The 27,762-nt window shown below is 36.7% G+C and overlaps 2 protein-coding genes across 2 annotated transcripts; one reads left to right on the top strand and one right to left on the bottom strand.

Annotated features, from left to right (window-relative positions):
* The first annotated feature begins 5,248 nt into the window (after nt 1–5,248).
* On the top strand, nt 5,249–6,166 carry LOC101837750 (olfactory receptor 1013-like). Its single transcript, XM_005065062.2, has one exon. The coding sequence runs from the start codon at nt 5,249–5,251 to the stop codon at nt 6,164–6,166; it is 918 nt and encodes a 305-aa protein (XP_005065119.1).
* A 20,289-nt stretch (nt 6,167–26,455) lies between these two features.
* LOC101838015 (olfactory receptor 9G4-like) lies at nt 26,456–27,394 on the bottom strand. The gene has a single exon (XM_005065063.4). It carries the CDS (start codon nt 27,392–27,394, stop codon nt 26,456–26,458), a length of 939 nt encoding a protein of 312 aa, XP_005065120.1.
* Nucleotides 27,395–27,762: the final 368 nt, after the last annotated feature.

Below are 27,762 nucleotides of genomic sequence, written 5' to 3'. Positions count from 1 at the left end.
ATTCAGTGCCCTGACATTAACCTCTGAACCCCTGTGATTCTGGGAATTGAATTTTGGCTGGAGTTCAGCTAATCTTATACAAGCTTCATTTTGATTTTCTTAAACTTGGGCTTTATGACTGCTAGAAAGAACATTCTCTTCCAGGCCACACTTGGAAATTTTGGATTGTATATGTGCCAGTCAGTTACATCCCTCAGGTCAACCTTTGAGACTGTATCCTGATATTATATAATTTGGTTAATCATATCCCAAAATTTAATCATTTCCTTAGTCAGTTTATCCAGAAATGCTAGCAGCAACAACAAGGCAGCATCACTATTTTACTTACTTTTCTGTATATCACATAGTTCCTAAATTCCTTATCCCAGAAGACACCATCAGATTTTTCTAGCCACAAGCATTGAGTGTTCTCCATATTAGCAAGGGAGCCCACAGTAACTGTAGTTGTTGGCATATTTCCAAGCCTGTACCAGCTACTTGAAAAAAAATCATATTTACTATACCATTTCCCTAGAAACATTCCTGGTATCACAATCTGTATTAGATGTGTTTCCTTAAGGAACATAACTAATTATTAGAATGACTTACAGGTTTTAGTTCAAGTACCTCAGCAATGACTGTCTCCTGACAAAAAAAATCTGAGGAGTCAGTAATTATACCCTCCAAGATACTGTATATCCCAATAATTCAAGACAACTGCTAGCTTTCAGTTGACACACCAATCCTAAAGGAATATGTTTTAACACCTGTGAAGGAATGGGTCAGGGAAAGTAAGGGCACGCAGATGGAAGGCAAAAGCTCCCTTTTTCCATATCCTATGCAGGATATCACCAGAATACATGACCTAGATTTAAAGTGATTCTTGTGATCTCAAACAACAGAACAGAGAAAATCCTCCACAGGTGTACCCAACTACATGGGTTAGAGTTCCTTCCAACTGTGCTCAAGTTGACCATCAAGATTAACCACCACATGGTATTATTACCTTCTTTTCATCACTTCTGTATGTTTGGAGCCTTTGAATTCTATTAGTCTTGGGATACAAACATATATGTGTGTGTGTGTGTGTGTGTGTTTGTCTGTATTATACATACTAAAGATATATTAGTCGAAAATAAATAAAATTGTGTCATTTTTTATTGATGAGTCCGCATAAGAAAGTATCTTTTATAATTGTAATCATTTTTAAATATCTTTAATTATTCTTTGAATATTTCATTTACATATAAAATATATTTTGATTTTAACCACCTCATTCCATCTTCACCTAGTATTCATCAACACATCTTTCTCTGACTTCGTATCCTTTTTATTAATTATTATTATTTTCACTACTCTCCTTGCTTCGATTAGTTCTGACCATGTGCAAATGGTTGTGCTGGCATCCACTGGAGCATAGACAATCCAGAGGCAGGTACATCCTTAAGGAAAAGTGACTCTCTCAGAAACCACCAGCTGCCTACCACTTCTCAAGTAGGAATGGAGCCAAACAAGCTCCTCTCCATCCATGCTGAAATTCTGGTTGCTTTGGTCTCGTGCAAATCTTGTGAAGGAAATCATATGCTGCGAGTTGATGTATCCATTGGCCATCCCATCACCAGATGACAATGTTACGTGTTTCTCCTCCTCATCTTTCTTGTCTTAAATTCTTTCCAACAACTCTTCTCTGAGCTGTGGTTGGATGTGGGTTGATGCAGATTTCCCATCTGTGTCTGAATACTTACTCACAATTCCTTATTCTCAGCACATAGACCAATGATTCTATGCATTAGTTTCTGTGCATATTACACAAAAAGAAAAGAAAAAATGCTTATCTAATCATGTTTAAAATTGTACAAATCTACAGGTGTAAACAAACATATTAATAAGGGAATTTGACAACATGATAATTTAGCAAAGCACTATAATAGAGTACCCCCAGCCTTACTATCTTCCCACCCACAGTCTTTTGACTGAAATACAATACAAGATATGAACTACTCTTGTGAAACAGGCCTCTGATCCAAAAATAATGTGGGGAATTATTTATCATGCCACTATTAAACCAATTTGAAAAACTTGCATGATGAGTCCCTATCATGGAATGAAGGGTATAGTGATAAGTAAGTTCTTTTATCTCTTTTATTCTTCAGAAACCTGTAGTGTTACTTCTACGTTTCAGATGACTAGTTGTAACAATGAGAATAATTACCTTTATACTACAATATCATTTTATGGCTCACTGAGATTATGTTTATAAAATACTTAGCAAAGTACTCAAAACAAGAAAATGCTTAGTGGAAACTAGTATGTTAATAAATTACTCTATTTCATGTTGCTAAAAAAGAACAATTACATTAGCCAAATTAATATGTCATATTACCAAATAAGGCATTGTTCTAATGATCTTAAATTCAAGTAGTATTGGTAAAAAATAGTAGATGTTAATGTTCCAAAATCTAACCACATAGAAACTCAGAATCAGTAAACTTCACCCCAAAGCAGTATGACTATAGATCTATCAAATTTCATAGAGTGTCCTTCGGGACTGACAGTGTAACTCAGTTAGTAGGATGCTTATCTAATATTCATAAATCTTGAGTTCCATCACAGTACACCATAAAAGTGAAGAAGTGGTACATATCTATAATTTTGAGATATGGGTGATGAAAAAAAGACCAGAAGCTCACAGACAGCCATAGCTACAGAGTAATCTCAAAGGGAACTTAAAATACATGAGATTCTGTTTCAAAAATTACTGGTTATAAATTACCAATATGCTAAACTATTATCCCCTGAAAATCCTCATCACCCTATCAGAATAAACATGAATTTTAAACATAAAGTGCATTGGGCACAAAACCTAATTGAACTATCTTGTCCTGATTTTAGTAAGGTAATTACTTCCATATATATTTGTTTGACTATAATATTATTTGCAATATGTGTTTCCAAGATTTTGAAAATAGGGTGCTTTTGTAAAGAGTGATTTTCTATACATAATAATAAAAATCATTTTATTCATTTTACTATTTTGCATTGAACTAGCAAATCAACAGACTTTTGCTTAATTGCCTTTCAGAATTTTTCAAAACTGTGAGCCCCTGAGATGGTAAAGAAATCATGTACACTAGGGAATCTGAACAGAAATAAGTTGCCTAGATCAACCCTGTAATCTTCTGTGGGTTGAGACTGTGAGAGTTGCAGGTAAGTGTTCTACCTCAGGCGGTGATGGTAGAATCTTTCTGGTGTCATTGGTTATTTTTTAACATGAAATGCATAGGGATTTGGTAGCAGATGATGTGGTCAATTCTTAAGAAATCTTACTGAAGACTTCTAGGTTTCAAACATCCACTGCCTTTTTGGTTTATTTTCTGGTCTCTAGGTTAATATATCCAAGCCTAAGAGAGTCACAGAGCCCCCAGAAACTGATAACCTGATGAAAAAGAATGACTTTCTTATTAAGTAGCAGGTCTCAAAACAAACAAACAAACAAACAAACAAAAATTTTCTGTTGAATAAAAACCAAACCTAAGTTTGGTAATTTGTGAAAATATCATCATTAATATTTCAGAACATAGAATATGAATGCTCTAGTGAATTAAATAAGTACTATATGTGAATATTAGCTGTGCTTGACTCAGAGCAAACTGGTCTAAATGTTCAATTTTGAGTTTTATGAATAAAAACAGTAAAGACTGTCACAAGAAACCAATTTTTCAAGGATTTTTCCAACAGAAAATCTTTGTGTAGTTATATCTTTTGCTAAAAATATGTTTACTTTTTATGAATGTTTCACAACAAATGACACAAAATTTAATAGTGAAGAGGAAAATACTTAAATTTATTATATATTGATATTAAGTAATTGCAGTGGATTGCTTGAACAACACATTTTTAAAACTCATTTGAGAATATGTTAGAAGTTGAGACTAAGAAAGTTATATCTATAAAAATACTAGAAGGACAAGCATTCTAACAATAGGGGGAAACAGTAATACATTGAACATATCCTACTCAAGGACATAAAGAGGGTAATGACAGTAATGGAAGGAGGTATAGGGGTTCTGATAAGAGAGGTAATAAGGGTCAAGCACACACATACAGCCTCAGTATCTTTGTGAAGATTCTGGGCATTTCTCAGAATAGGTTGACGAAACATTCAAATGTTTAGAACAAAAGAACACCATGATAACCAGGCATTTATACATAACCACTCTTGATGTCATGCTGACTAAAATCTAGTAAAAGAAAAGTTAGGAGGCAGCAAGAAGACTAAAAAATAATGTAGGTTAAAACAAGAACAACAGTGACTTCATGGGGGAGGCATGTATTAGAACAGTGGAATACTGGTTAGATCCTGTGATCAATTTGCAAAAAAAAAAAAAAATCAGAGGCAGTGTGAAGCTAGAGCACAGAAAAGAATGTGCCTCAATGAATTTCTACAATGGGGTTATTGCCTGTCTCCTCAGTGTAGAAAGATGTGGTGGGGGCAATGAACAGAACTGCATTTTTCCTCAGATTCTCATATGACCTTCTTTTAAGGATATTAAGTGTGCCTTTGAACCCAAGTACTTAAATGTATGAGAGAAACACAATCAAGAAACACAGCATTAAATGCCTTCACATGTGCTGAGCATTCAAATTCATTAAGATGTATTATTCACCAAGGATTTATGGTAATGCTAAGAAGAGACACAGGAATTAATTCATGGGTCCTTTCAAAATTCAAAGCTGACATAACAATATTTAGAAGATGCAATAAAAGAAAGCGAACAGCAACTCAGGCAGCTATGAGAACCTGGTGAACAGACAAACAATTTGGTGTTCGGCAGAAAGAAGAGACAACGTTGTCAAATACTATAGTGATCAAGTCAGATGAGATTCAGGTTTAATTTAATATTTGGCCATATGAAGCCACTGGATTTGTAGTGAAGGAAGATTCTGACAGCTCCCATTGTCCATCTTATTCCATTGTTTATTTTACATAAATAAATTTGATTAAGATTGCTATTTAATAATGGAAATATGAGTTGAGTGTAAACAGCTTCTCTAGTTTTTTATGAATATAGAAATAAAAACATTTGTCAGAAGTATTATTTGACTACTAAAAAAAGTTATTTGTAAATGAATCCTTAGAGTGTTGCATCTGAGATTTTCATGATTACCAGGAGGAAGTGTCTGATTCACCCTTCTGCTATTTTTTTCAGCATAGATATTAGTAAATGATTCTCCTTTTCTGTATTCTAAGGTGAGAATCTTTTCCTCCATGGAGAGGAGCAACCACACAGTGTCTGAGTTCTTCCTCTTGGGATTCACCTCTGACCCGGACATGCAGCTGGTCCTCTTTGTGATGTTTCTCATCATGTACACGTTGACTGTGTTAGGAAACACTACCCTCATCGTGTTGATCTGCAGTGACTCCAGACTCCACACACCCATGTATTTCTTCATTGGAAATCTGTCTTTTCTGGATCTCTGGTTGTCTACTGTCTACACTCCAAAAATCCTAGTGATCTGTGTCTCTGAAGATAAGAGCGTCTCCTTTGCTGGCTGTGTGGCTCAGTTCTTCTTCTCAGCTGGATTGGATTACAGTGAGTGTTACCTGCTGACTGCTATGGCTTATGACCGCTATATGGCCATTGCAAAGCCATTGCTTTATTCGCAGGTAATGTCCATAAAACTATGTGCATGTTTTGTAGCAGCCTCTTATATGGGCGGCTTTGTTAATTCTTCCATAATCACCAAGAAAACCTTTACCTTTGACTTCTGTAATGACAACGTCATTGATGACTTTTTCTGTGACTTACTTCCCTTGGTGAAGCTGGCTTGTGGTGGGAAGGAAGGATACCAGGCCCTGATGTACTTCCTCTTGACCTCCAATGTCATGATCCCCATTGCCCTAATCCTGGCCTCCTACCTCTTCATCATCGCCACCATCCTGAGGATCCGCTCCACCCAGGGCCGCCTCAAGGCCTTCTCCACCTGCTCCTCCCACCTCATCTCTGTGACCTTGTACTACGGCTCCATTCTCTACATCTACTCTCGCCCCCGCACCAGTTATTCTTTAGATACAGACAAAATTGTTTCAACATTTTACACTGTGGTTTTCCCCATGTTGAACCCTTTGATCTACAGCCTGAGGAATAAGGATGTGAAAGAGGCCCTGAATAAACTCTTTAAGTAAATCAATTACCATGTGAGAAGCCCGGAGAACATGAAATGTGCTTATATGAGTTTTGGTAAGGATGCTGCTGATCACCCATAAAATAAGTAAAAGTATTTCTACCATTCCTGCATGACACTTCAGGAGACCTACTACAGAAAGGTTAATGTATGTGAAAATACTTAATTATAAAATATGCAGGCTTGTATTGTTGCTACATTATCTTAGATTACAAATAAAACCCAGAGTTAACAATTCCTTGTCTTCCTTTGAAGAGTGCAGCTCACTATTACAGTAGAAAATCTGGTTGATTCATACATGGAGAACAGTATATACACAATCATTTGTTGAGTTTTTCAATGACTAGAAGCCAGTGTGCCTAATATATTCCTTTATCTTACTAGATAAGAAAATCTAAAAAATATACCAGTTTAGAGGCAAAAAACTGGTTCTAAAACTAAAACTATTACATAAAATATACTCAAAAATGAGTCAAACCCCTGCCCCAAGCTTGGAGTCAGCGTTTCTCTCCACAGTGTACAGAGACTTGATTCCAATTATGTTAGAAGCAAGCAAGTTTCCTCCTCTAAATACAGATCAGAAAATATCCAGATACTGTGAGCATGGCCAATCGAGGTGAATGCTCATTTTCCTTCTGTATGGAAAAGGAATTTTGGCTCCAGTATCATCCATAAATTATAGTAAAGCTAAGAAAGCAGAAAGGTAAGTATAGTCAAGCTGTGATTGAGTTCATGGTACTGACATTTTAGAACAACTAAGACTATGGTAAGCTCCTTAATGCTTTATATAGAATGTTTGTTACCTTGAAAAATTCAGAGGAATCTTCTACACTGATTTGAAAATTTAGTCTAAACTCTTCAGGCAATTTGTTAAGTGGCAACATGCAAATTCTTACTATAGCTGGATTGCATAGTTGTATCTTCAGACATACGAGTTATAATAAATTATTTTAATTTTTAGAATTTACTTTTTCCTTTACATTTTCATTGATATATATTATTACATATAGTAATGGATTCCATAAGAACATTTTCATGGAAGCCTATACATGGTGGTGACACTTTTAAAAAAGCATTTTTTATTCCTTGAGATTATAATATTTTCACATCATTTCTTCCCATCCACTTTTCTCCCTCTATATCTTCCCATGTATCCCTCTTTGCATTCATTCAAATTCATTGTCTCTTTTTTCAGTAATAGTAACAGGCATACATATAAATATGTATTCCTAGATACCTAAATACAACCTGCTCAATCCTTGTATTGCATGTGTGTGTGTGTGTGTGTGTGTGTGTGTGTGTGTGTGTGTGTGTGTGTGTGTGTTTTCAGGGTTGACCACTTGATAGTGAATACCTAATTGGTGTTGGTGTGCTCCTCCCTGGGAAAGATTATTTCTCCCACTTACAGAACACGTTAGTTTCCTGTAGTTCTTTAAGTAGAGCTGAGGACTTATGAGCTTTCTCTTGTCCACTGTAACATGTCTGTTGTTATTTCCATTGTTCATCTCATGTTTTATTTATACAATTTTGCAGGGTATATTGTAATTGAATTTATGTATAAAATGTTTAATAAAGTAAAAATTTTAAAAGGACAGTGTTCCATAAGCCTCTTGAACATACACATTCTACTAAAATACTGATTTGGCTGTTGTATTAATTTGCATTCTTCATAGAAATTAACCAGTATGATATTTGTGTGGGACACAGGGTTATATGAAGGCTGGCAGTACATACCTTCCATGTTGCAGAGCAGGCTTGAAACCTTGAGCATTTTATGTTTCACAGAACTTCAGAGTAGTGACTCGTACAATTTCCCATTACTTGTACTGTTGGGAATTGACTAATTATCTTTACTTGGGCTTTCAATTAACTAGATGTCTCATTTCAAATTGCCTTGCCAAATATGCTTCTCTAAAATTTGTTTCTAAACTTAGGACTGGGCCAAATTATTTCATTGAGTTTTAGTAACTCTGTAGGCATTGAGCCAAACTTTCCCCTACTCTATCCTGGGGAACATTAACAAACACATACACACACACACACACACACACACACACACACACACACACACACACTCAATAAGTGGTATGTGCTCTGTTCTACATTCTTCCTTATTAACAAAGCCATTTTGAAGAGGCATATTCCTTTGCTTATTTATTAGTCAATTACTTAGCCCTCAACAAACATTTATGAAAGTAGTACTTTATTGATAAGTATAATACAGGGGATTTTGGCAGGACTGAGATACATATACAGTGAACAAAACCAACACAGATTCAGTCATCTTGTGGCTTATAATGTAGAAACTATTTAGGAAGCATAAAATCACAAGTTTATGAAATTTTACAGCATAAGATATGATAAAAGTTTAAGTTTTACTTTGAAAAGATTTCTAATGGATTTTGATTTATTCAGTTGCTACAGTGAGATTATTAGAGACAAGTGGCTGCATCCAAATTTAAATTTGTGTCAACTTGGCTTTCCTTATTTACTTAAAGCCATGCAACCATTTTTAGATTTCTACTTACATTCTCATTAATGTCCATTATGGTTAAACTGTATTGTCAGAGGATAAATCCAACACTACATGAAATTCTAGGTGTCCAGTAAGATTCTAGGTGTCCATGGTGCCTGCAAGTGCAGTTGAGAGAGTTCCCTGGTTATCTTTGGACAGTTTTTTTAACTTAAAGTCTGAACATAATCACAACAAAAGTAATATTTATACCATACTCATGTGTTACAAAGCATCTACTTATATACTCTCTCCCCAATCCTCCAAATTATGCCTTCTTGCATTTGTAAATCCGAGCATTTATGAAAACACAAGTGTGGTGGAAAACTTCTGCAAATGTGCCCAGCACTCTTAGTACCCTCATTCTTCCAATCCAGACAAACTCAGACATGTCATCATGTCAAAAATTTCCTTTTATTCTTTTGAAAATTATTTCGTAGACTCTTGAGATTACAATATAATTACATCATTTCCCTTTTTCCTTTCCTTCCTCCAAATCCTCATGAACCCTCCTCACTCTCTTTCAAATTTGTGTTTTCTTATTACGTTTATTCTTTTATACTCTTTTGGGGAGAGGGGTTATTTTTTATTAATTTTTATTTAAAGTATAAACAATTATATTTTAAATACCAATCCCAGTTACCTCTTCCTCTTCTCCTCCCATGCCTCCCCAGTCAATCCCCCATTCTATCTCAATCCTCTCCCCAAGGAGAGTGAGGCCTTCCATTGGGGGATCATCAAGTCTATCACATGATTTCGGGCTGGACCTTGGCCTTCCACCAAGGCTATGGAGTGGGCTCCCAAACTCCATTAGTGTATGAGGGATAAATACTGGTTCCACTGCCAGAGGCCACATAGACTGCCAGGTTGCAAAATTTACACCTGCATTCAGGGGTCTGGTCCTGTCCTATGCTGGTTCTCCAGCTCTCAGACTTGAGACTGTGAGCTCCCACTTGCTCAAGTCATCTGTTTCTGTGGGTTTCCCCAGCATGATCTTGGCCCCTTTGCTCATCAGTCCTGCCTCTCTACAACTGGATTTCAGGAGTACAGCTTATAGGTTAGCAGTGGGTGTCTGCTTCTGCTTCTATCAGCTACTGGATGAAAGCTCTAGGATGGTATTTCAGGTAGTCATCAATATCTTTATAGGGGAAGGACACATAAGGTAGCCTCTCCATTATTGCTTAGATTCTTAGTTGGGGTCATCCTTGTGAATACCTGGACATTTCCCTACTGTTAGATTTCTCTTTAAAGCTATAATGGCTCCCTCTATTAAGGTATATCTTTTCTTACTCTGCTTTTCTGTTCTTCCCTTGATTTGATCTTCCTGATCCCCCATGTTTTCCTCCCCCATCCCATCCCTCCCTATCTCCCTTTCCAGTCCTCCTGTGCTGCCAATTTCCTCAGGAGATCTTGTCGCTTTCCCCTTCCCTGGGGTTACCATGTAACCATGTATGTCACACTTAGGGTCCTCCTTGTTTCCTAGAATCTCTGGGGTTGTGGATTATATCCTGTTAATACTTTGCTCTACATCTAATATTGACCTTTGAGTGAGTACATGCCATGTTTGTGTTTCTGTGTGTGGGTTACCTCACTGAGGACAGTTTCTTCTAGTTCCATCCATTTCCCTGTGAATGTCAAGGTGTCCTTGTAGTACTCCATTGGGCAAATGTACCCCCATTTTTTTTATCCATTCTTTGGTTTAGGGGCATCTAGGTTGCTTCCAGGTTCTGGCTACTGCAAATAATGCTACTATGAACATGTACATGTTTCTTTTGACTCTATTTTTTGATTTTTCTTCTTTTCCTTTTTTAAATTTAAATTAGAAACAAGCGTATTTTGCATGTCAATCCCAGTTCCCTTTCCTTCCCCTCCTTCTCTGACCCACCACAGACTCCCTATCCCATCCTTTTTCTACTCCCCAGAGAGGGTGAGGCATTCCCTGGGGAAATCTTCAAAGTCTGTTACATCATTTGGAGCATGTGTCTAGGCTGAGAGAGTATCCCTCTATGTGTAGTGGGATCCCAAAATTAATTCATGTACTAGGGATAAATATGGATCTACTACCAGAGGCCCCATAGATTATTCAGACCTCCAAACTGACATCCTCATTGAGAGTGCTTGGAATAGTTTGGATAACTATTTTTTTCAGCTATCAGTCTGGGTTCCATCACCTCCCCCTTGTTCACGTCAGTTGTTTCTGTGGTTTTCTCCAGCCTGGTCTTGACCCCTTTGCTCATCACTCCTGCCTCTCTACAACTAGATTCCAGGAGTTTAAGTGTTTAGTTGTGGGTATTTACTTCTGCTTCCATTAGCTACTGGATGAAGACTCTAGGATGGCATATAAGGTAGTCATCAATCTCATTATCAGAGAAGGGCATTTAAGCTAGTCTCTTGTCTATTGCTTACATTGTTAAATGGGGTCATCCTTGTAGATCTCTGGACATTTACCTGGTGGCAGATTTCTCGTTAAACCTATAATGGCTCACTCTATTATGGTATCTCCTTTTTGATGTTTTCATTTCTTTTTTCGTGTATTTGTTTCTGATGTTTTTACCATGTTTTCTAAATAAAATATAAAGAAGGTGCAGAACCAGATTGTGAGAAGGTGGAAAGGAAATGAGAAGAGATGAGGGAGGGGAAAACTTTTCAGAATACATGGGTTGAAAAAATTATTTTCAAGAAGAAAGGGAAGTATGTTTCCCAAATGTTAAACCATTACCTCCAATAGAAGAAAATGACCATGTCCCCCTGAGTAAATGAGAATATCCATGGTATGACATTAGAGAAAATTTAAAGTTGTAGATAAGGAACACATGTCTCATGAAAGGTGCTCATGTGTTTATCAAAAAAAAACCAATGCTTTTAGAACTCAAATAGACCTATGCTGAATACAGCCAAGGCCAGGCTAACAACCTTGTTTTGCTAAGCTTGGCTATCTATGCTTACCTTTATTTAGAAAGGCCAATTCCTGAATGTGACATGTTTTCCCTACTCTCTGATGCATGGCCTATATCTATGGGACTCAATACACACATTTCCTCAAAAGCCCTTTGAAACTTTACCCACATAGAAGTACAGGAATATGTGTCCCAGCCTCCAAAGATTAGTTAGTGTCCATCAGAAATTTGAGGTAGGTTATTGGGCTAATTAGATTATACAATGAATTCTCCATGACATTTTAAAAGTTTACTCAATGACTGTATATCTCAATATAATCATTAAGTACATCTGAAAACAGACTGTTAAATTGTGGTAATTAAGCAGGCCTTTCTTGAACTTATGCTTTTCTCAGTCTCCAGGCTACAAAACATTGTCTTGTCCATCAAGAAATCCAGATCCATTGGTGGAAAGGAAAGGAAGCAAAAAATGGGAGGGGAGGGGACAGGAGGAGAGAAAAATAAAGGAAAACTTGAAAGTAGAGATTGAGCCTCTCAGAATAGAGAGGGGAAGAAACTGGTGCCCTGTTGCAGTGCTGAGAATTGGAGGTCTCAATTGGATCTATCCCCTCAGGGCTTGGTGCTCTGGAAGACCAGAGAAAGAAGGGAAGGAAAGACTATAGGAGTCAGAGGAAAAGGAGGATACCATGAGAACATGGTCCACTGTGTCCACTAAGCATGGGTACATGGGCTTACAGAGATGAAAACAGCAAGCACAGGGCCTGCATTAATCTGCACCAGGTCCTCTTCATATTTCTTAAGACTTTTAGCTTGGTGTTTTTGTGGAAATCCTAACAGTTAGAGCAGGTGTACCTTGGAATCTTTTGCCAGCTCTTGAGACTTTTTTCCCCATATTGGGTTGCCTTGTGGCTGTGACTCCATTTAGGGTTGGGTACAACTTAATCCCCAATATAATCCTGCAGAAAGGTCAGGCTTTTAGGAGGGATTAGTCTTAGAAAGTTTTGCTGTCTAGGATGGAATTGAAGCATTTATAAACAGGCTGGAAGGAACTGGATTGTTCCTAGTGTCCTTCTGCCTCTTTCTGCAACATGAGGTTGTCATAAGAAAGTGACATCTAAGTAACCAGGCATTGATTCTTCTGGTGCCACAATCTTTCACTTCTAGATTTTAAAACAAATAGAAATAAACTTCAGTTGTTAACAAATCACCTAGTCTGTTGTATTTTGTTATAGAAGCAGGAAGTTTGCACTTAGGGTCTTTGCAAAAGTAACCATGCCAAGATGAGGTCATACTGCTTAGGGAGGACACTAATCCAAAGACTGGTGTCCTTGTAAGAAAGAGGAAATTTGGGCACAGTAGCACAAGGGAGATAAACACATGGGGAGAATACCAGGCAAAGACATAATCAGAAGCTGAAGTGACATAGCTACGAGACAAGGAATGCCAATGATGGCTTCCAACCACAGGACTCTCAAAGCTCCTCCTCCATCATACTACATGAGACCCCATGCTGGAGATCCAAGGTTCTAGGATTAGGACTGCAGCATATGAATCTGGGGAAGTCACAGTTGACCCTATAGAAGTCATGGGACACTTGCAAAAACTTAATATTTAACACCTAATGCCAAAAAAAAACCCAGCCACAACCTGTAATTGACCCTCCTTTCCTGTGACTAGGCCCCTCCCATCTCAGCACTGTCACCACTGCTGGACCCTGGCCTAACTCCAGAGGAATATCCCTACTCTGCTGCAGCCCTCCCTGGATTCTGCTCTTTGAGGACCCACACCACCACCCAACCCCTCCTACCTCATTATCCTCCTTGTGACCAGTCCTTCCCCAGAGCTCCAGCAGACTCTATAGGCCAAGAAACAGTCCATACCAGTTGGAAGAACACCTCCAGAAGCTCTACTGGAGGCAAGGATGGTCCTAGGAACAGGTCAGGCCAAATATAGATAACAAAGAAAAATTTTGGCTTTACCAAAGGTCAGACTGGATCAAGGGACTGAAGTCCCCCAAAACCCCATTGGAGGCAGTATACTGGACCTGCAGACTCACCAGTCACTAAAACACTTGGCCACTTAATACAGAAGACCAGAAAGGAAACAGAAACCAAGGAATAAAAAACACCCATACAACAAAGACAAACACAAGAATCGACACCTAGACCTATATCATCCAAATTCCAGGTGCCTAAATGCTAGTGTAAGAACAAAATCAATAACAGAAAGAGAAATATTTCATCAACAGAACTCATCTATACTAGAACAACAAGACCTGAGTATTACAAAACAGCTGAAACATAAGAAAACAACCTTAAAAATAACTTTACAAAATGATTGGATAACCACATATATTAGCCTCATTTACGGACTTAAATATTATAGATACAAGCATTAATAAGAATGTAAAATATTTGTGTCTTTATTATAATTCTAATTATAAAGTAGTACATGTGTAATAAAGATAGAAAGAAGGCAAAAAATGAAGAAAATGTCTGATCATGTGTAACTATCCAAATAATTTAAAGTATGTATATATAATGCAGAATATATAATCCATAATAGATAAAGGATAACTAAAACAAATTGTGAAATACCAATGAGATATCTTCCCCACTTGTTAGAATAACTGACATTTAAAAGACAAAGAAAAGAAGTGCTGGAGAGGGTTTGAAGCAGTGGGAAGCCCTGTAAACCAGTGATGGTAATATAAATTAAAATTATTATGACAGTGTGAAGATTCATCAAAATATTAAGATAAACTACCAATAAGCTGAACAATCTCACTTTTTCTATATGTTCAGTGTAAATAAAATCCATATTTCAATAGATATTGGACTTTTGTGTTTATTTCAGTATCATCAGAAGAACCCAGGCATGAAAAAAAATGTCCTGTGCCTACAGAGAATTTTTTAAGGCACTACACACACACACACACACACACACACACACACACACACACACCTAAGCTTTGTAAAACAGTAAGTCTTGCCATTTTCAGTAATAATGTCTGGTTGCAAAAAGGCACATACTGCATGAACTTAGATATATATGTGCTTGAACAAGGGCAAAACTAGAATGATTATCATGGAAAGGTTACTGCAATTCTTACATGACAATATTATTTGGCCTTTCCAGCAATACTGTTACAGAACTGATGTGTAGATATAGCAACTCATTTGATAATATGGTGATACTTTTTAATCTGTAATATTCTCCTTCACTTTTATTTTGTATATATGTCCCCATAATTTCTATGTAATTAATTATGTCATAAATAATTTCGGTTTTGGTTTTTCAAGACACGGTTTCTCTGTATTGCTTTGGAACTGTCCTGGAACTCACTCCGTAGACAAGGCTGGCTTGAAACTGACAGAGATCTGCCTGCCTCTGCCTCCTGAGTGCTGGGATTAAAGGTGTGTGCCACCAATACTCTGCTGTTATATGCAATTTTATAAATTTCAATAAATGTCTAAAACTGTGAAATCATCAATATAATAAAGGCAATGAACATAAAAAAATACAGGGCCTCACCTTCCCTGGATAGTGGATGGGGGTGTAATGGGGGCACCATTGGGAGGCATGGGAGAATGGCAAGGAGAAGGAACTGGGAGTAATGTGTAAGATAAGATTGTTTCTAAATTAAGTAATTTTTTTAAAAAAAGACTTTAGGTTAATACCAAGAAACCACTTTAAAAAATAAACCAGAAACTGTAGTACATACTTGTTATCCCAGTACTAAAGAGTCCAAGGAACAAGTATCCATCTGCTTCACTGCAGCCAGCATAGCCTACTTGATGGATTCTAGGCCAGTGGGGGACACGGTCCAAAAAAAATGCTCTAGTCTGCATAGATAAGTGGCTTGATGAGAAGAAATCTAGTCCCTCTATATCACTATCCCGTTTTCCTCTCCCTTTTTCTCTTTTCTTCCCTCCTTCATTCCCTCTATCTCTCCTTCTCTCAGATGGACACTTCTAACTTGTTAAATGGACCTCATTAAAAGATCCACCCTGATCTTGGACTTCCTTCGACGTGTAAAACTCTGAAACAAATAATAGTATATCACTGAAGACACCACTCATCCTGTTATCACAACCCAAGCAGAACAAGTCAATATTATTTTCATTTTGTATGCATAGGGACAAATGTCAGATACATCAAGCTGATATTAACAAATAAACAGGATTTATACTTAATACTATTACAAGGCAGAGCCTAAACTCTATTCTACATTATATCAAGTAAATATGGAATACTAAGGTCTCATTTGTATCCCTACACCTCTATTATGGAATTCAAAGAGAAGAAAAAACATATTAAAAGTTCCTGCTTTGACCTATAGGGATCATTATCCCAGGTCTATCCTGTAAGGCTCAGTCAGCTTTTCATCAAGTCTTCTTTGGTGACAGCAATGGACACATGTGACTCATAGTCCAAAAACTCTTCCAATATGTTGTGCTTCCTATCATTTTGTGACTTTAACTGTATGCCAAGTGTTATGCTTTCTACTTAAAAGTGAATTCAGTCATTATATTTCTATATCAATTTGCGGGCTGAAGAATGTCTCTCTCCTAGCACATAATACTAAAATATAAATATTAAAAACAGAGTGTTCTGATGTGTTCAATAAGGATATTATGAATGTAAAAACTATTGTAAAGAAGCTGGAAGGTTCATGGAGTCACCAGCCAAAGTTGTAGAAGGACTGAGAATACTACACTTAGACTAAAATGCTCTCATCTCCTTCTCTATGGTAAATTGCATCTCATACCATGGCAATCACTCTCCAACTTTTTAAGAGATTTTCTGTTCCTCAAATCTTAAAGAGCTAAGCATATAGCTCTAGGTTCCAGATCTCGCAGCCTAGTCTACCCTTCTCTCCTGAGAGTAGCTGATGGTCTAGCAAGATGGGAGAGGGGCAATTCTACAATGAAGTACTCAGGGAAATAGTTTGCAGGCTGCATTTGCCACAAAAAATAGGCACAACTATTACACAGGCTCACTGGATCTGTGGATCAAACAGCCTTAAATGTCAAAGAACTTTCACTAGATACCCTTTCTGCTTAGAATTTATTTTAGCCACTAGTGTTGCTCATAAATATGTGATATGAAGGGACGTGAAGTGTTGAAGAGGTTGGTCATGGGATACCACCCTTCACTCCCCAAATGCTTTACTTTCTTTCCATGTTTCTGTTTTCTTCTGTAGAACACTCAACAAGTAACCAGCCACAAAACTACTAAATCATCTAGATTTCTGTCTCTCCTCACTAGGGAGGACACCAATCCCAGGAGGGAATATCTCATTAATTGTTTTTCACTGCTTCTTGCCCTGTGTCTGTCACAAACTCCATGAATTGCATTTCCTGAGAGGATGCAGAAACAGATTGCAGAAGAATTTCAATCAAGTCCACATTACAGTCCTATCTAATCATACCATAAGCCCAAATTCATTATTTCTTTTCCCATATCTATTGTCATGTTCAAACACTGCAGCATCCTTTATTCTTCAGCAATGCATATCAGAAAATTCAAAGAGTAGCCTACAGAATTCAGGTGACCACCTTGATGAGAGAAATTTATTTTTTTTCAAATACAGGATGGTTATGAAGATCTTGATGAGCATCACACCATCTGAAGAACTATTAGTTTTCTACTTCAGAGTTGGCCACAATGAGACTGAGAACTGGGAATGCAAAGACTTGTCAAAATCCCAGGTCTCTCTAACACTCAGCTAACCTTTTATACATCATTTAATTCCCTTATGATTCGCTCATCTCACTTGTAAAGTAAAATTGATGTTGAGTTTGTGCCTAACCTAAGTTTCAAAGAAGAAAGTAAGCTGCCATTCCTCAGATAGCAAAGTCTATCATAGGTTTTTGTGAAACAGGGTCTCTCACTGGACTTGAATTCATCAAATAAGTTAGGTTGACTGCACATCAAACCCCAGGATCACATATCAACATCATCCCAAGTGAGATTCCAACTTTTTTTTCCCATCATTAAATTGTTGATTTCTAGTTGTTATTTAAATTAAAAGCATGAATGCTTCATATGTCAATCCCAGCTCCCTCTCCCACATGTGTATTGGCAATTGATTTCAGGTCTTATGCTTACAAGTAAATGACTTTACCAACTAACCCGATTACACATCCAGTTCATTGCTTTAACTTATTTAAAATTCTTCATGCAATATTTTGATCACATCCTTCTTTTCCCACATATCCTCCCTGATCCTTCCCAACCCTTCCCACCCAACTTCATGTTCTTTTGCTTTCTTGCTTTTGCTCTCACTCTCTTGTTCTCTCAAAAATGTAAATCAAGATAAGCTAACTTACAAACAAAAACCAAATAAAACACAAAAAGTATGCAAAAGGATGAAATCCTTATTGTATTTGTCAATACAAGGCAAGCTTCATACACAGCCCTGAAGAAAAATTAGTTTTATTTTCACAGCCAGTATCAATTACAAATAGATTCTTGGTTAGGAGTAGGACTTTGTGTTCATTTATTTCCTTTTCTCCATTCTAGGAGTTTGTTTGGTTGATTTTATGCAGGTTGCATAACCTCTGTAAGTTCATATGTAAATCAGCCTTGTTGTGTCTTGAAGACAGTATTTTCTTGGTGTCATCTACCACCTCTGGCTATGGTAATCCTATACTTCCTCATTAGCATAGATACCAATGGGAAAGGTTTGTTAAAGATATCCCACTTAGGACTGAGTGCTCCAAAGTCGCTTATTCTCTGTACATGGTGCAGTTATGAGTGTCTGTATAGAATTCATATCATTTTGTGTGCTTTTATTTTGTTTTGTTTGTCTTATTAGTGTGCTTGATTGCTCTGATTTTAATTATTTATTTTTAAAGTTTTGAGAGAGAGAACATAAAGTCGGATATTTAGAGAGGTAGTGAGGCTCTGTTAGAAACTGGTGAGGAGAAATATTATGATAAAAATATATTGTATAAAATTATTTTATATAAAATATGGCTTTGAGGATTGACTCATACACTTATGCATTCCAGGTGAAAAATTTATCACTGGACTATATCCCCAATCTTGGTGCACATATTTTGGGTTCAACCATACTGTGATCAAGAAATTAAATTTATATATATATATATATATTTACCCTAAGAAATAGGACTAAAATAACTCCATAGTAGTTTCATGACTACCTGTGCTATTCCCACTAGACTGTCTGTCTTGTGTTTCTGTAGAGGATGAGTTCAGTGGCTGGAAGGAAAGGAATCAACAGTAGTCATTTAGGCTTTTTCCTGACATGATTGACAATGGGAAGTTGATGAATCACCAGTTTTTTATTATGAGATATTTTATATCAAAATATGGACTTTCAATTTGTTCTTTAAATTGAATGATGATCAGTAGATCAAACGACGAGTCCAATATCTTGCATATGACCTTGTACACAGTCTTGATTTCAGTTTCTCACAAATTGGGTTGTAGATCCTACCTTTTGTTCTACATTATCCAATCAAGTTTATTATTATTATGTTGCTGAAGTTGTGAAGTGGGGATAATGATGGTGATCCCAAGGATGCTTAAAGGTATTACAAAACACTGTGTTCTGATGATTCCAACAGCATAAATTTGTTTGCTTGCAGTATTAGAGAAAGAAAATCCAAGATAAAAGTACTCTTCCAGTCATGTTTTAGTGAGGACTTCCAGGTTTACAAATATCTTCTTTCCTCATTTTTATAATTAATTTTCTTCTACTTATATGTAGTAATTATACACAGTAATGGAATATAGCATGATATTTCACTATACTGATAAGACAGGGTAATTTGGTATATATTAGTCAGGATAAAGGAACAAAACTAATAGAGTGAACTAATATATCTATATATTAGAACGTCTTATAGTCTGTCGGCTAAATAGTTCAAGAATAGCTATCCCCTGATGGAAAGTTCAAGGATCCAGGAGTTTTTTTAATCCACAAGACTGGATATCTCAACCTGTTGCTAGAGTCCCAAGAAGGTCCTAGAGACCAGTTTTCAAACACATTGGAATCCTGAAGGAGTAGATTCTAACAGCAGTTAAGGAGTAGTTCAAGATAAAGGTCAGGGAAAATAAGGGCAAACTGGTAGAGAAAACAAGCTTCCTTCTACCATGCCCTTTTCTATAGAATAACATTAAAAGAGTGGCCCTGACTTAGGATGGGTCTTCCAATATCAAATTATCTCGATTTAAAGTAGGTTTCCTACCTCCAATATTACAGCCAAGAAAAATTCCTCACAGATGTGTCCAGCTGCTTATTTTTAAGTTTGTTTGGTTGGTTGGTAAGAGTTTTTGTTTGGTTGGTTGTTTTTGTTTTTAGGCTTTTTAAAACTAGCATATCTTTTTATTAGAAATGTTTACTTTTTATTTATTTCTATTTCATACAATACATCACAACTGCAGTCACTCCGCCCTCAACTACTCCCATTAATCCACCTTCCTACCATTTCACCCAGATCCACTTTTCCTACATTTCCCTCCATGATAGAGGAGCCCTGCCAGGGATAACAACCAAACAATGCATAACAAGATCCAATAAGCATATCAGGGTGGATGAGGGAAGCTAGTAGGAGGAACAGGCTTCCAAGAGTAGGCAAACAAGTCAAAAAGCCCCCACTGCCACTATTTGGAGTCTCACAAAAACACAAAACTAACAACCATTACAGAGAGATGGGAAATTTTATTTTTTTCATAGCTACTCCAATGGCCATTTTATAGAAGGATGTGATAAAGCCAAAACATACATACTGTGAAATTTCTATCTAAATATTTGTGTTTATACCAGTAGAAGTGTATGGGGTTGGGATTGGAAGGTGTTAAGTGGAGTGGGAGGACAGGAGGGAGAGGGAACTGGGATTGGTATGTAAAATAAGATTGTTTTCAATTTAAGTATAAATTAATTTTAAAAAGAATAAATGGAAAAAGAAAACACAGACTTGAAAGAGAGCAAGGAGGAGTGGTGAGGAAAATTTTGAGGGAGGAAAAAGGAAAAGGAAATGATGTAATTAAGCTGCAATCTCAAGAATCTATGAAGAATAACAGGAGCTTTATTGACATGATGACATGTCTAACTTCGTTGGGAATGACTGAGAACTACACTTATCTTTGGGCATAAGGATAAGTATTTATAAGGCAGTTAGAAATTATATTTCTTTAGGGAAGTGGCAGTAGTAGGTTCTCCACTAGGCTGCATTGGCTCACCACCTATAGGTTTGTAATAATGAGCATAAATTACCTCCAATAATTGAGTGTCCCTGAAGTCGAAGTAGATGGTTGTCATCTGCAGAACAGAAGTGACATTAATGTACATTTCAGGACTTTTTGGTGTGATGATATGAATATTGTTGTGCTTATAGGTATTTTCTTCTTTGAAAAAAATTTGTGTTTTAAAATTGTTAACTATTAATAGGAAAAAATAACATTTTTGTATGAAAATAAGTTTGTCGTTCATTTTGGATATCATACATGTCCTCAGTCTTTCTCTGAAATCTACTTATGAGCAACAGTAGAGGCCTGCCTTGAAAAGCAGGGTATCAAACATACTTGTTACAGCTAGAGATGATATTAGCCTATAAATGTATGTCAATAAGGTAACACACTATTATATTCTCTAAGCTCATGCCTTTGACTTGTAGGCTCAAAGTATGATTGCACAAAACTATCATATTGTAACCTTTTTATCTAAATATGAACTTGTCCTGCATCAAGCTGTTGCATAAGTAGTTGCAGTGTGAGTGGTGGAGCAATAGGATGCTTATGTGATATAACACACAAATGCATGTTTCTCTATGCAAGGAAAATTATCAGAAGTTAAATGAAGCAACAGAGCATTTTCATAAAACAGTAGTCCTAGTTCATATATCTGTGGATTTCATAAAAGTCAAATACAATGGAAAAATGGTATTTTTAGGTTTTTAAAAATAATATGAAATCAAAAGATGCAAATATCCTGAATATTTTTTTCTCGCAGAACTGCTGTTTCCTCATTACTTCATTATGCTACTGGGTTCTGTTGTCTCAGCATTCGATAACAACAGATGGTTGTTTTCTCATTCATTCCTGATGGATGCTTGAATTGGTCTGTTCATATTGTTGCATTATTCTCATCACATACTTTTCTATAATATTCAATATTCTTATTTCTCATAGTTGGAAATCCTAATTCCCTTTGTTAACAACCATAACATATATTCAGAAGATCTAATGCAAACCCTTGCAGAAGATTAGCCTTTACCAGCCTGCCCCTTGTAGACTTAACATACAATAATATTTCTTGATACCAGGCTTAAACTCCAAATGGAAACAATAAAGAAGTCATCATGATTATGATTATGCCTAACATCATATCCCATTTTCTTTTGCACTTATTTATAAGCCCAACCCACATTATATATACATATATATGTATATGTTCTTACCAAAATAGAACAGGAACACTCAAGTAGATTATAATCTCATTTCTGTAGCTTGTTATGTGGTATTAACTGATATTTATAATTACTTCCTCTACTATACATTACGCATTTCCTTTGCTTTCAGCAAGCACCTCAGCATCCTTGGTTCTTTTTCTTATGGAGAGAAGATACCTTCATTCCTGAAGGGTATGTGCATTTTGTCATCCTGCCTGTAATTGGGTTGCTGTAATTTCACTCTGTAGACCAGGCTGGCCTTGAACTCACAGATATCTGCCTGCCTCTTCCTACTTAGTTCTAGGATTAAAAGCATGAGCCACCACCACCTGGCTATTTTTTGAGTATTTTATATGAGCATTAGGTTTATATCTTTTCCCCATTTTCCTTTCTTCCCTCCAATTCTTTCTGAGTACCCCCAACATTCCTTATCAGATTTATGACCTTTTATTCTTTAATTACTATTGTTTCATGTGCATGTGTGTGTGTTTCATACATATATACATACAACCTACTGAGTTCATTTAGTGTTTTGAATATGTATACTTATTTATGGCTGACCTCTTGGGATGTGATAACATACCTGGGGACCTGTCCTTGGAGAAGACTGATTTTCTCTCCCTCAGTAGCCATTGACTGCCTGTAGCTTTCCATTGGGCTAAAGTCTTGTGAGCTTTTCCCCATCCACATAGTTATTAGTGTTGTTATTTTTTGGATCTTATTAGGCAGCCATACTGGCCAAAGCCCTATACAGAAGACACAATCTTGCATCATACATCCTTGCCCCTCAGGCTTTTACTGTCTTTCCACCTCTTTTTCCACAATGTTTTCCTGAGCCTTAGATGTAGGGCTTTTGTTGTAAGTGTATCAGTTGGAGACAAGCACCACAAGACCATTTGTGCTCTGTCTTTTGACCACTTGCCTGGATTGGAAGAAGGAGGGTCCTGAGAGTGTTGGGCACATTTGCAACAGCTTTTCACCACACATATTTCTTCATAGAGACTCAAATTTACAAGATAATTTCCTCAGTCAATATACATCAGGGCATTTTCTGTGTTAAATCAAAGAGACATGGTCGATTTGGTGGTTTGAATAAGAATGCACCCCCATAGGCTCACATATTTGAGTGATTAATGACTATGGAGTGGAATTTTTTTATAGGATTTGAAGGGTTAGGAGGTATGGCCTTGTTTTCAGAAGTAAGTCACTTGGAATGGGCTTTGAGCTGTCAAATATCCATGCTAAAACCAGTTGTCTCTCTGCTTGAAGATGAGGATGTAGCTCTTAGGTACTTCTCTAGCACCATGCCTACTTCCTGCCATGCTTACTCCCTGTCCTTCAATGATGACAATGGATTAAGCCTCTGAAACTGTCAGCAAGTCTGTCTATTAAATGCTGTTGCCTTGTCATGGTGTCTCACCATGGTAATGTAACAGGGATTAAGACACTTGACACTACCACTGAATATTTTGCTTACTTTGAAACTGGAGCTGTTCCCATTTCTATACATAGGTTAATAAAATAAAAGCCTCAGTGCTGTGTGCTTTTATTTTTTACAATGTATTTCTTGTGATAAAGAAATGAAGATGGTATACCTGGTTCTTTCTGATGGCATCTTTACAGCAGGAAGAAGATATATACATGTGTCACCACAACAACATAAAGCAACTGAGTACAAAGGGATTTTCAGTTAATGGAATTAAGAAAAAATTACTAGATGGTGGGACAGAAATGAAGCAGAAGACAAGTATTGAATTGAGACAAGGAAATAAACAACCCCATTAAAGGAGGACCAAACAACCAAATTCAAAGCTTCTAAACCCAAAAATTTATAGAAACAGTTGATAGATAAAAAATGTGTTTACTCTCAGGGAAATGCATATTAAAATCAGAAAAATTCAGTTATTATAGCCATTAAAACAAGTATGATCAAGAAAGATGGAAGGTAAGTTAGGGAACCACATTAGGGAAAAGGGAATATTCCTGTACTGCTAAAAGGAATGCAGATTGTACAGCCATTGATGTTTGTCATTTTATATGTCTCCCTTTATTTAAGTATAATAAGGACTTTTGCTATTTTCTCAGTGTTTGGATAGAGTGAACTAAGTACAAAGCTGATTGAATTGACCTCTTGTTTCTTCCTTTATTTGTTTTCATCTATTTTTATTTATTTTTTGAGTATTTTTATTTTTTTATTTTTTTCTTCAGACAGGGTTTCTCTGTATTGCTTTGGAGGTTGTCCGGGAACCCACTGTTTGTTTTTAATCATAGCATATGACAACACTAAGAAATGCCTTAAGCATCCTCTATACTGCACATATTATCTCCCTTACCTCCATTGTGGAGAAGTGTCACACCTGCTGTGCGGCCTGCATCCGAGAATGTAGCGAGGTGGTCGGGATAGATGACACAGAGACCGGTCGGTTGCTTTAAGAAAACTTTATGCTTCCCAAGTCAGCTTAGGAGGAGATTCCAAGTCCGCTTAGGAGAGAGAAGTCTCTCCAAGAAAAAAGGAGCTTCCCTTTTTTAAGGACTTCAGCCATTCATCTACATACCATTCTTTCCAGCCTTCTCACCCTCCTGGCTGGTGGTTTAATCTCCGGCCCCAGAATCGGGGAGACACCACAGGGGGGACAGGAAGAGGCATCTAGCCATAGGGGGTGTGAAAGGCATGGTATTTCAGTGAGCAAGCCCTTATCTGAGCCCCATCAAGAGCTTTAGCACTGAATTGTTTTCAGTAAACATTACACAGCTGCCTGCTCCCAGGCCAAAGGGGAAGTGGGTTTCTGCTCAAGGTCTGGTGTCCCCACAGAGAAGTAATCAAATTTCCACATGGTATTCTGAACCAATCACTCCTTCTGTTCTTCCAACTTTGATATGCTGGTTTTGCTTTATCTTATCATATTTTATTTTGCTATGTTTGTTGTTATCTCTTAGAAGCCTGCTATTTTCTAATGAGAGACAGAAAGTGAGTGGATATGGATGGGAGGGACAGTAGAGAGGAACTGAGGGAGAATTGTAACAAGAGGGGAAATGTAAACAAGTTGTATATGTATTATATAAGAAAAATCTATTTTCAATAAGGGTAAATAAAGCAATAAAGCAATATTTTCAAAGTTTTTATATGATAATATATTAAATAAGAAGGACATTACTTGCATCCTTTGTATTATCATTATAGGCACGACTACAATGTGAACTGTGTAATACTGTGTCTAATGAGTAATAATATACCTTTGAAGAAGAAGAACCAAGGTTGACTACAAAGAGTGGGATGATGTAATACTTCATTTCTAAAATACGAACTGAAAATTAACTGCATAGCATGATTAGGTAATTCTTACACCATCAATTTTCTTCCCAATAGTAAAGTTCCAACCTTGAGTTTTAGGCTCTTCTGTTGCAAAGTATATGATTTTGAATATTTCAATTGCAATGTTAAAGGGAATAACTAAAATATCAACTGAGTCCCTGAATTGTGACATTTGACTGTGAGTTGACAAAAAATACCTGGAGAAAGAAAATAACCATAGGGTCAGAACACAGTTGAATATTTGTTATCTTATTTACACCTTTTCTGTTTAATATGATATTTTATTTCAATAGGTCTTACATTAAAATAAATAATAAATAATAGTATTTGCACCCATAGGTTATGTTAAAATGTGCTTTTGGTCTCAGGTTTAGAATATTGTATTTTTCAGTACTTATTTAGAGACTTGTTTTGCTTTTAGTTATACATATGTTGTCTGTGTTTGTGTGTTTGTGGATATATGCACTTTTTTACATGTGCTTATATAGGCCAGAGGTATCAGATTTATCTGGAGCTTAAGTTATAGGCAATTGTGAACCACCTATTGTGGGTACTGACACAGATCTCTAGTCATCTGCAAGGGCAATACACGCTCTAAACTCCGAGTCATGTCTCCAGACCTTTATTGTTATTTAACACAAAATATATCTTAAGAACTTGTGTATTAATATCCTAGTTCAGAAAATGGAATTTTTATATAATTAAATTTTATCTGTTTAATTACAGTTATAGGAAAAATTTAAGAGGCATCTTACTAAGAATACTAATACATAAAACCTTGAACAAATTTCATACAGTCTAACCATTTTGTATCATTTCCATATTTAATACAGATAATATACAAAACTCCAAAGTCAAACTAAGTGAGAGAAAACAATCTGACTCTTTTTATTTCATTCTTTTCCCATAATATCCCAACCAAAAAAAAAGGGGTGCTATTGGTTAACTATGGTATTGCAAATAGATTCATTATTATGTATTTGGAAAATGTTAAGTAGCTAGGATATATTAATCATATTGAGAAGAAGGTTGTCAAGGCTTTCAAGGCTGTTAGAACATTGTTTCAACTTTAACTATGATAGAAATACATACAAACAAGTATACAAGTGAGTTTTTAAACAGCCACAATATATAAAGACAAACTTCATGTTAGTTGTTGTATATTCTGTATCAACTTCTTAAAAGCTTCTTTAACATCTTTGTTTCTCAGACTATAGATGAAAGGGTTGAGTAATGGATTGATGATGGTGTAGAACATGGCAGCCACTTTGTCTCTCTGCAAGGAGTAGTTGGAACTAGGCCTTGAATACATGAAGAGCAAGGAGCCATAGAAGAGGGTGACAGAGACCAGGTGAGAGGCACAGGTAGAGAATGCCTTTCGTCTTCCTGAGGCTGAGCGGATCCTCAAGATAGCCAGGAGGATGTTGAAATAAGAAATGAGGATGGCAAGAATACTAGAGAGCACAGTGAAGCCCACCATACTAGAAAGTATTTTCACATAGACACGAGTGTCTGTACAGGACATTTTTACCAATGGAAGCACATCACAGAAAAAGTGATCAATAATATTTTTACCACAGAAACTTAACCTGAATGTGTTTGCAGTGTGGGCTATGGCATTCAGAATCCCTCCTACATAGGATCCAGCCACTAGCCCAGTACAGAGAGAAGTTGACATGATGCTTGAATAAAGCAATGGACTACAAATTGCAGCATGGCGGTCATAGGCCATGGCTGCCAGCAGGTAGCACTCAGTATAGGCTGCTACACAGGAAAAGAAAAACTGAGCCCCACAACCAGCCAAGGAAATACTCTTATCTTCTGAGATACAATTGACCAAGATTTTAGGTATGTAAACAGAATTATACCAGAAGTCCAGAAAAGATAGACCACCTATAAAAAAGTACATGGGCGTATGCAGTCTAGAATCAATACGAATTAGGATGATCAGGGTCATGTTACCTGACAAGGTCATCAAGTAGATGGATAGAAATATTCCGAATAGAATCAGCTGCCAGTGGGGGTCTTCTGTGAAGCCCAGGAGGATGAATTCAGTAAGGATGGTGCGATTGTCCACCTCCATGTGCACAGACAGGAAAACCAGGGTGGAAAATTGCAGGGAACCCACAGTTTAGAGATAATCCCAATAAGAGATTAAGAGAAATAAGCAATCCACAATATTGGACCTGAAAAGCATGATGTGATGAAAACACAGATTAGTGATATAATCAATTTAAAAAAGTAAGCAATGATCCGTCAATTCAACAAAGACAAAAGTAAAAATTAAATACATGAATGAAATAAATGACACCATTTGAATTTAATCAAAAAAACAGATAACTGTCTAGAGTGTTATTCTAAGTTCTCTGCCTCATATACTGCTATACACTAAGAGATTAGAGCCGGGCAGTGGTGGCGCATGCCTTTAATCCCAGCACTTGGGAGGCAGAG

The sequence above is a fragment of the Mesocricetus auratus genome, unplaced genomic scaffold (genome assembly GCF_017639785.1).
Source record: "Mesocricetus auratus isolate SY011 unplaced genomic scaffold, BCM_Maur_2.0 Super-Scaffold_100004, whole genome shotgun sequence".
NCBI classification, from domain to species: domain Eukaryota; kingdom Metazoa; phylum Chordata; class Mammalia; order Rodentia; family Cricetidae; genus Mesocricetus; species Mesocricetus auratus.
This window is presented reverse-complemented; position numbering and strand designations above follow the sequence as displayed.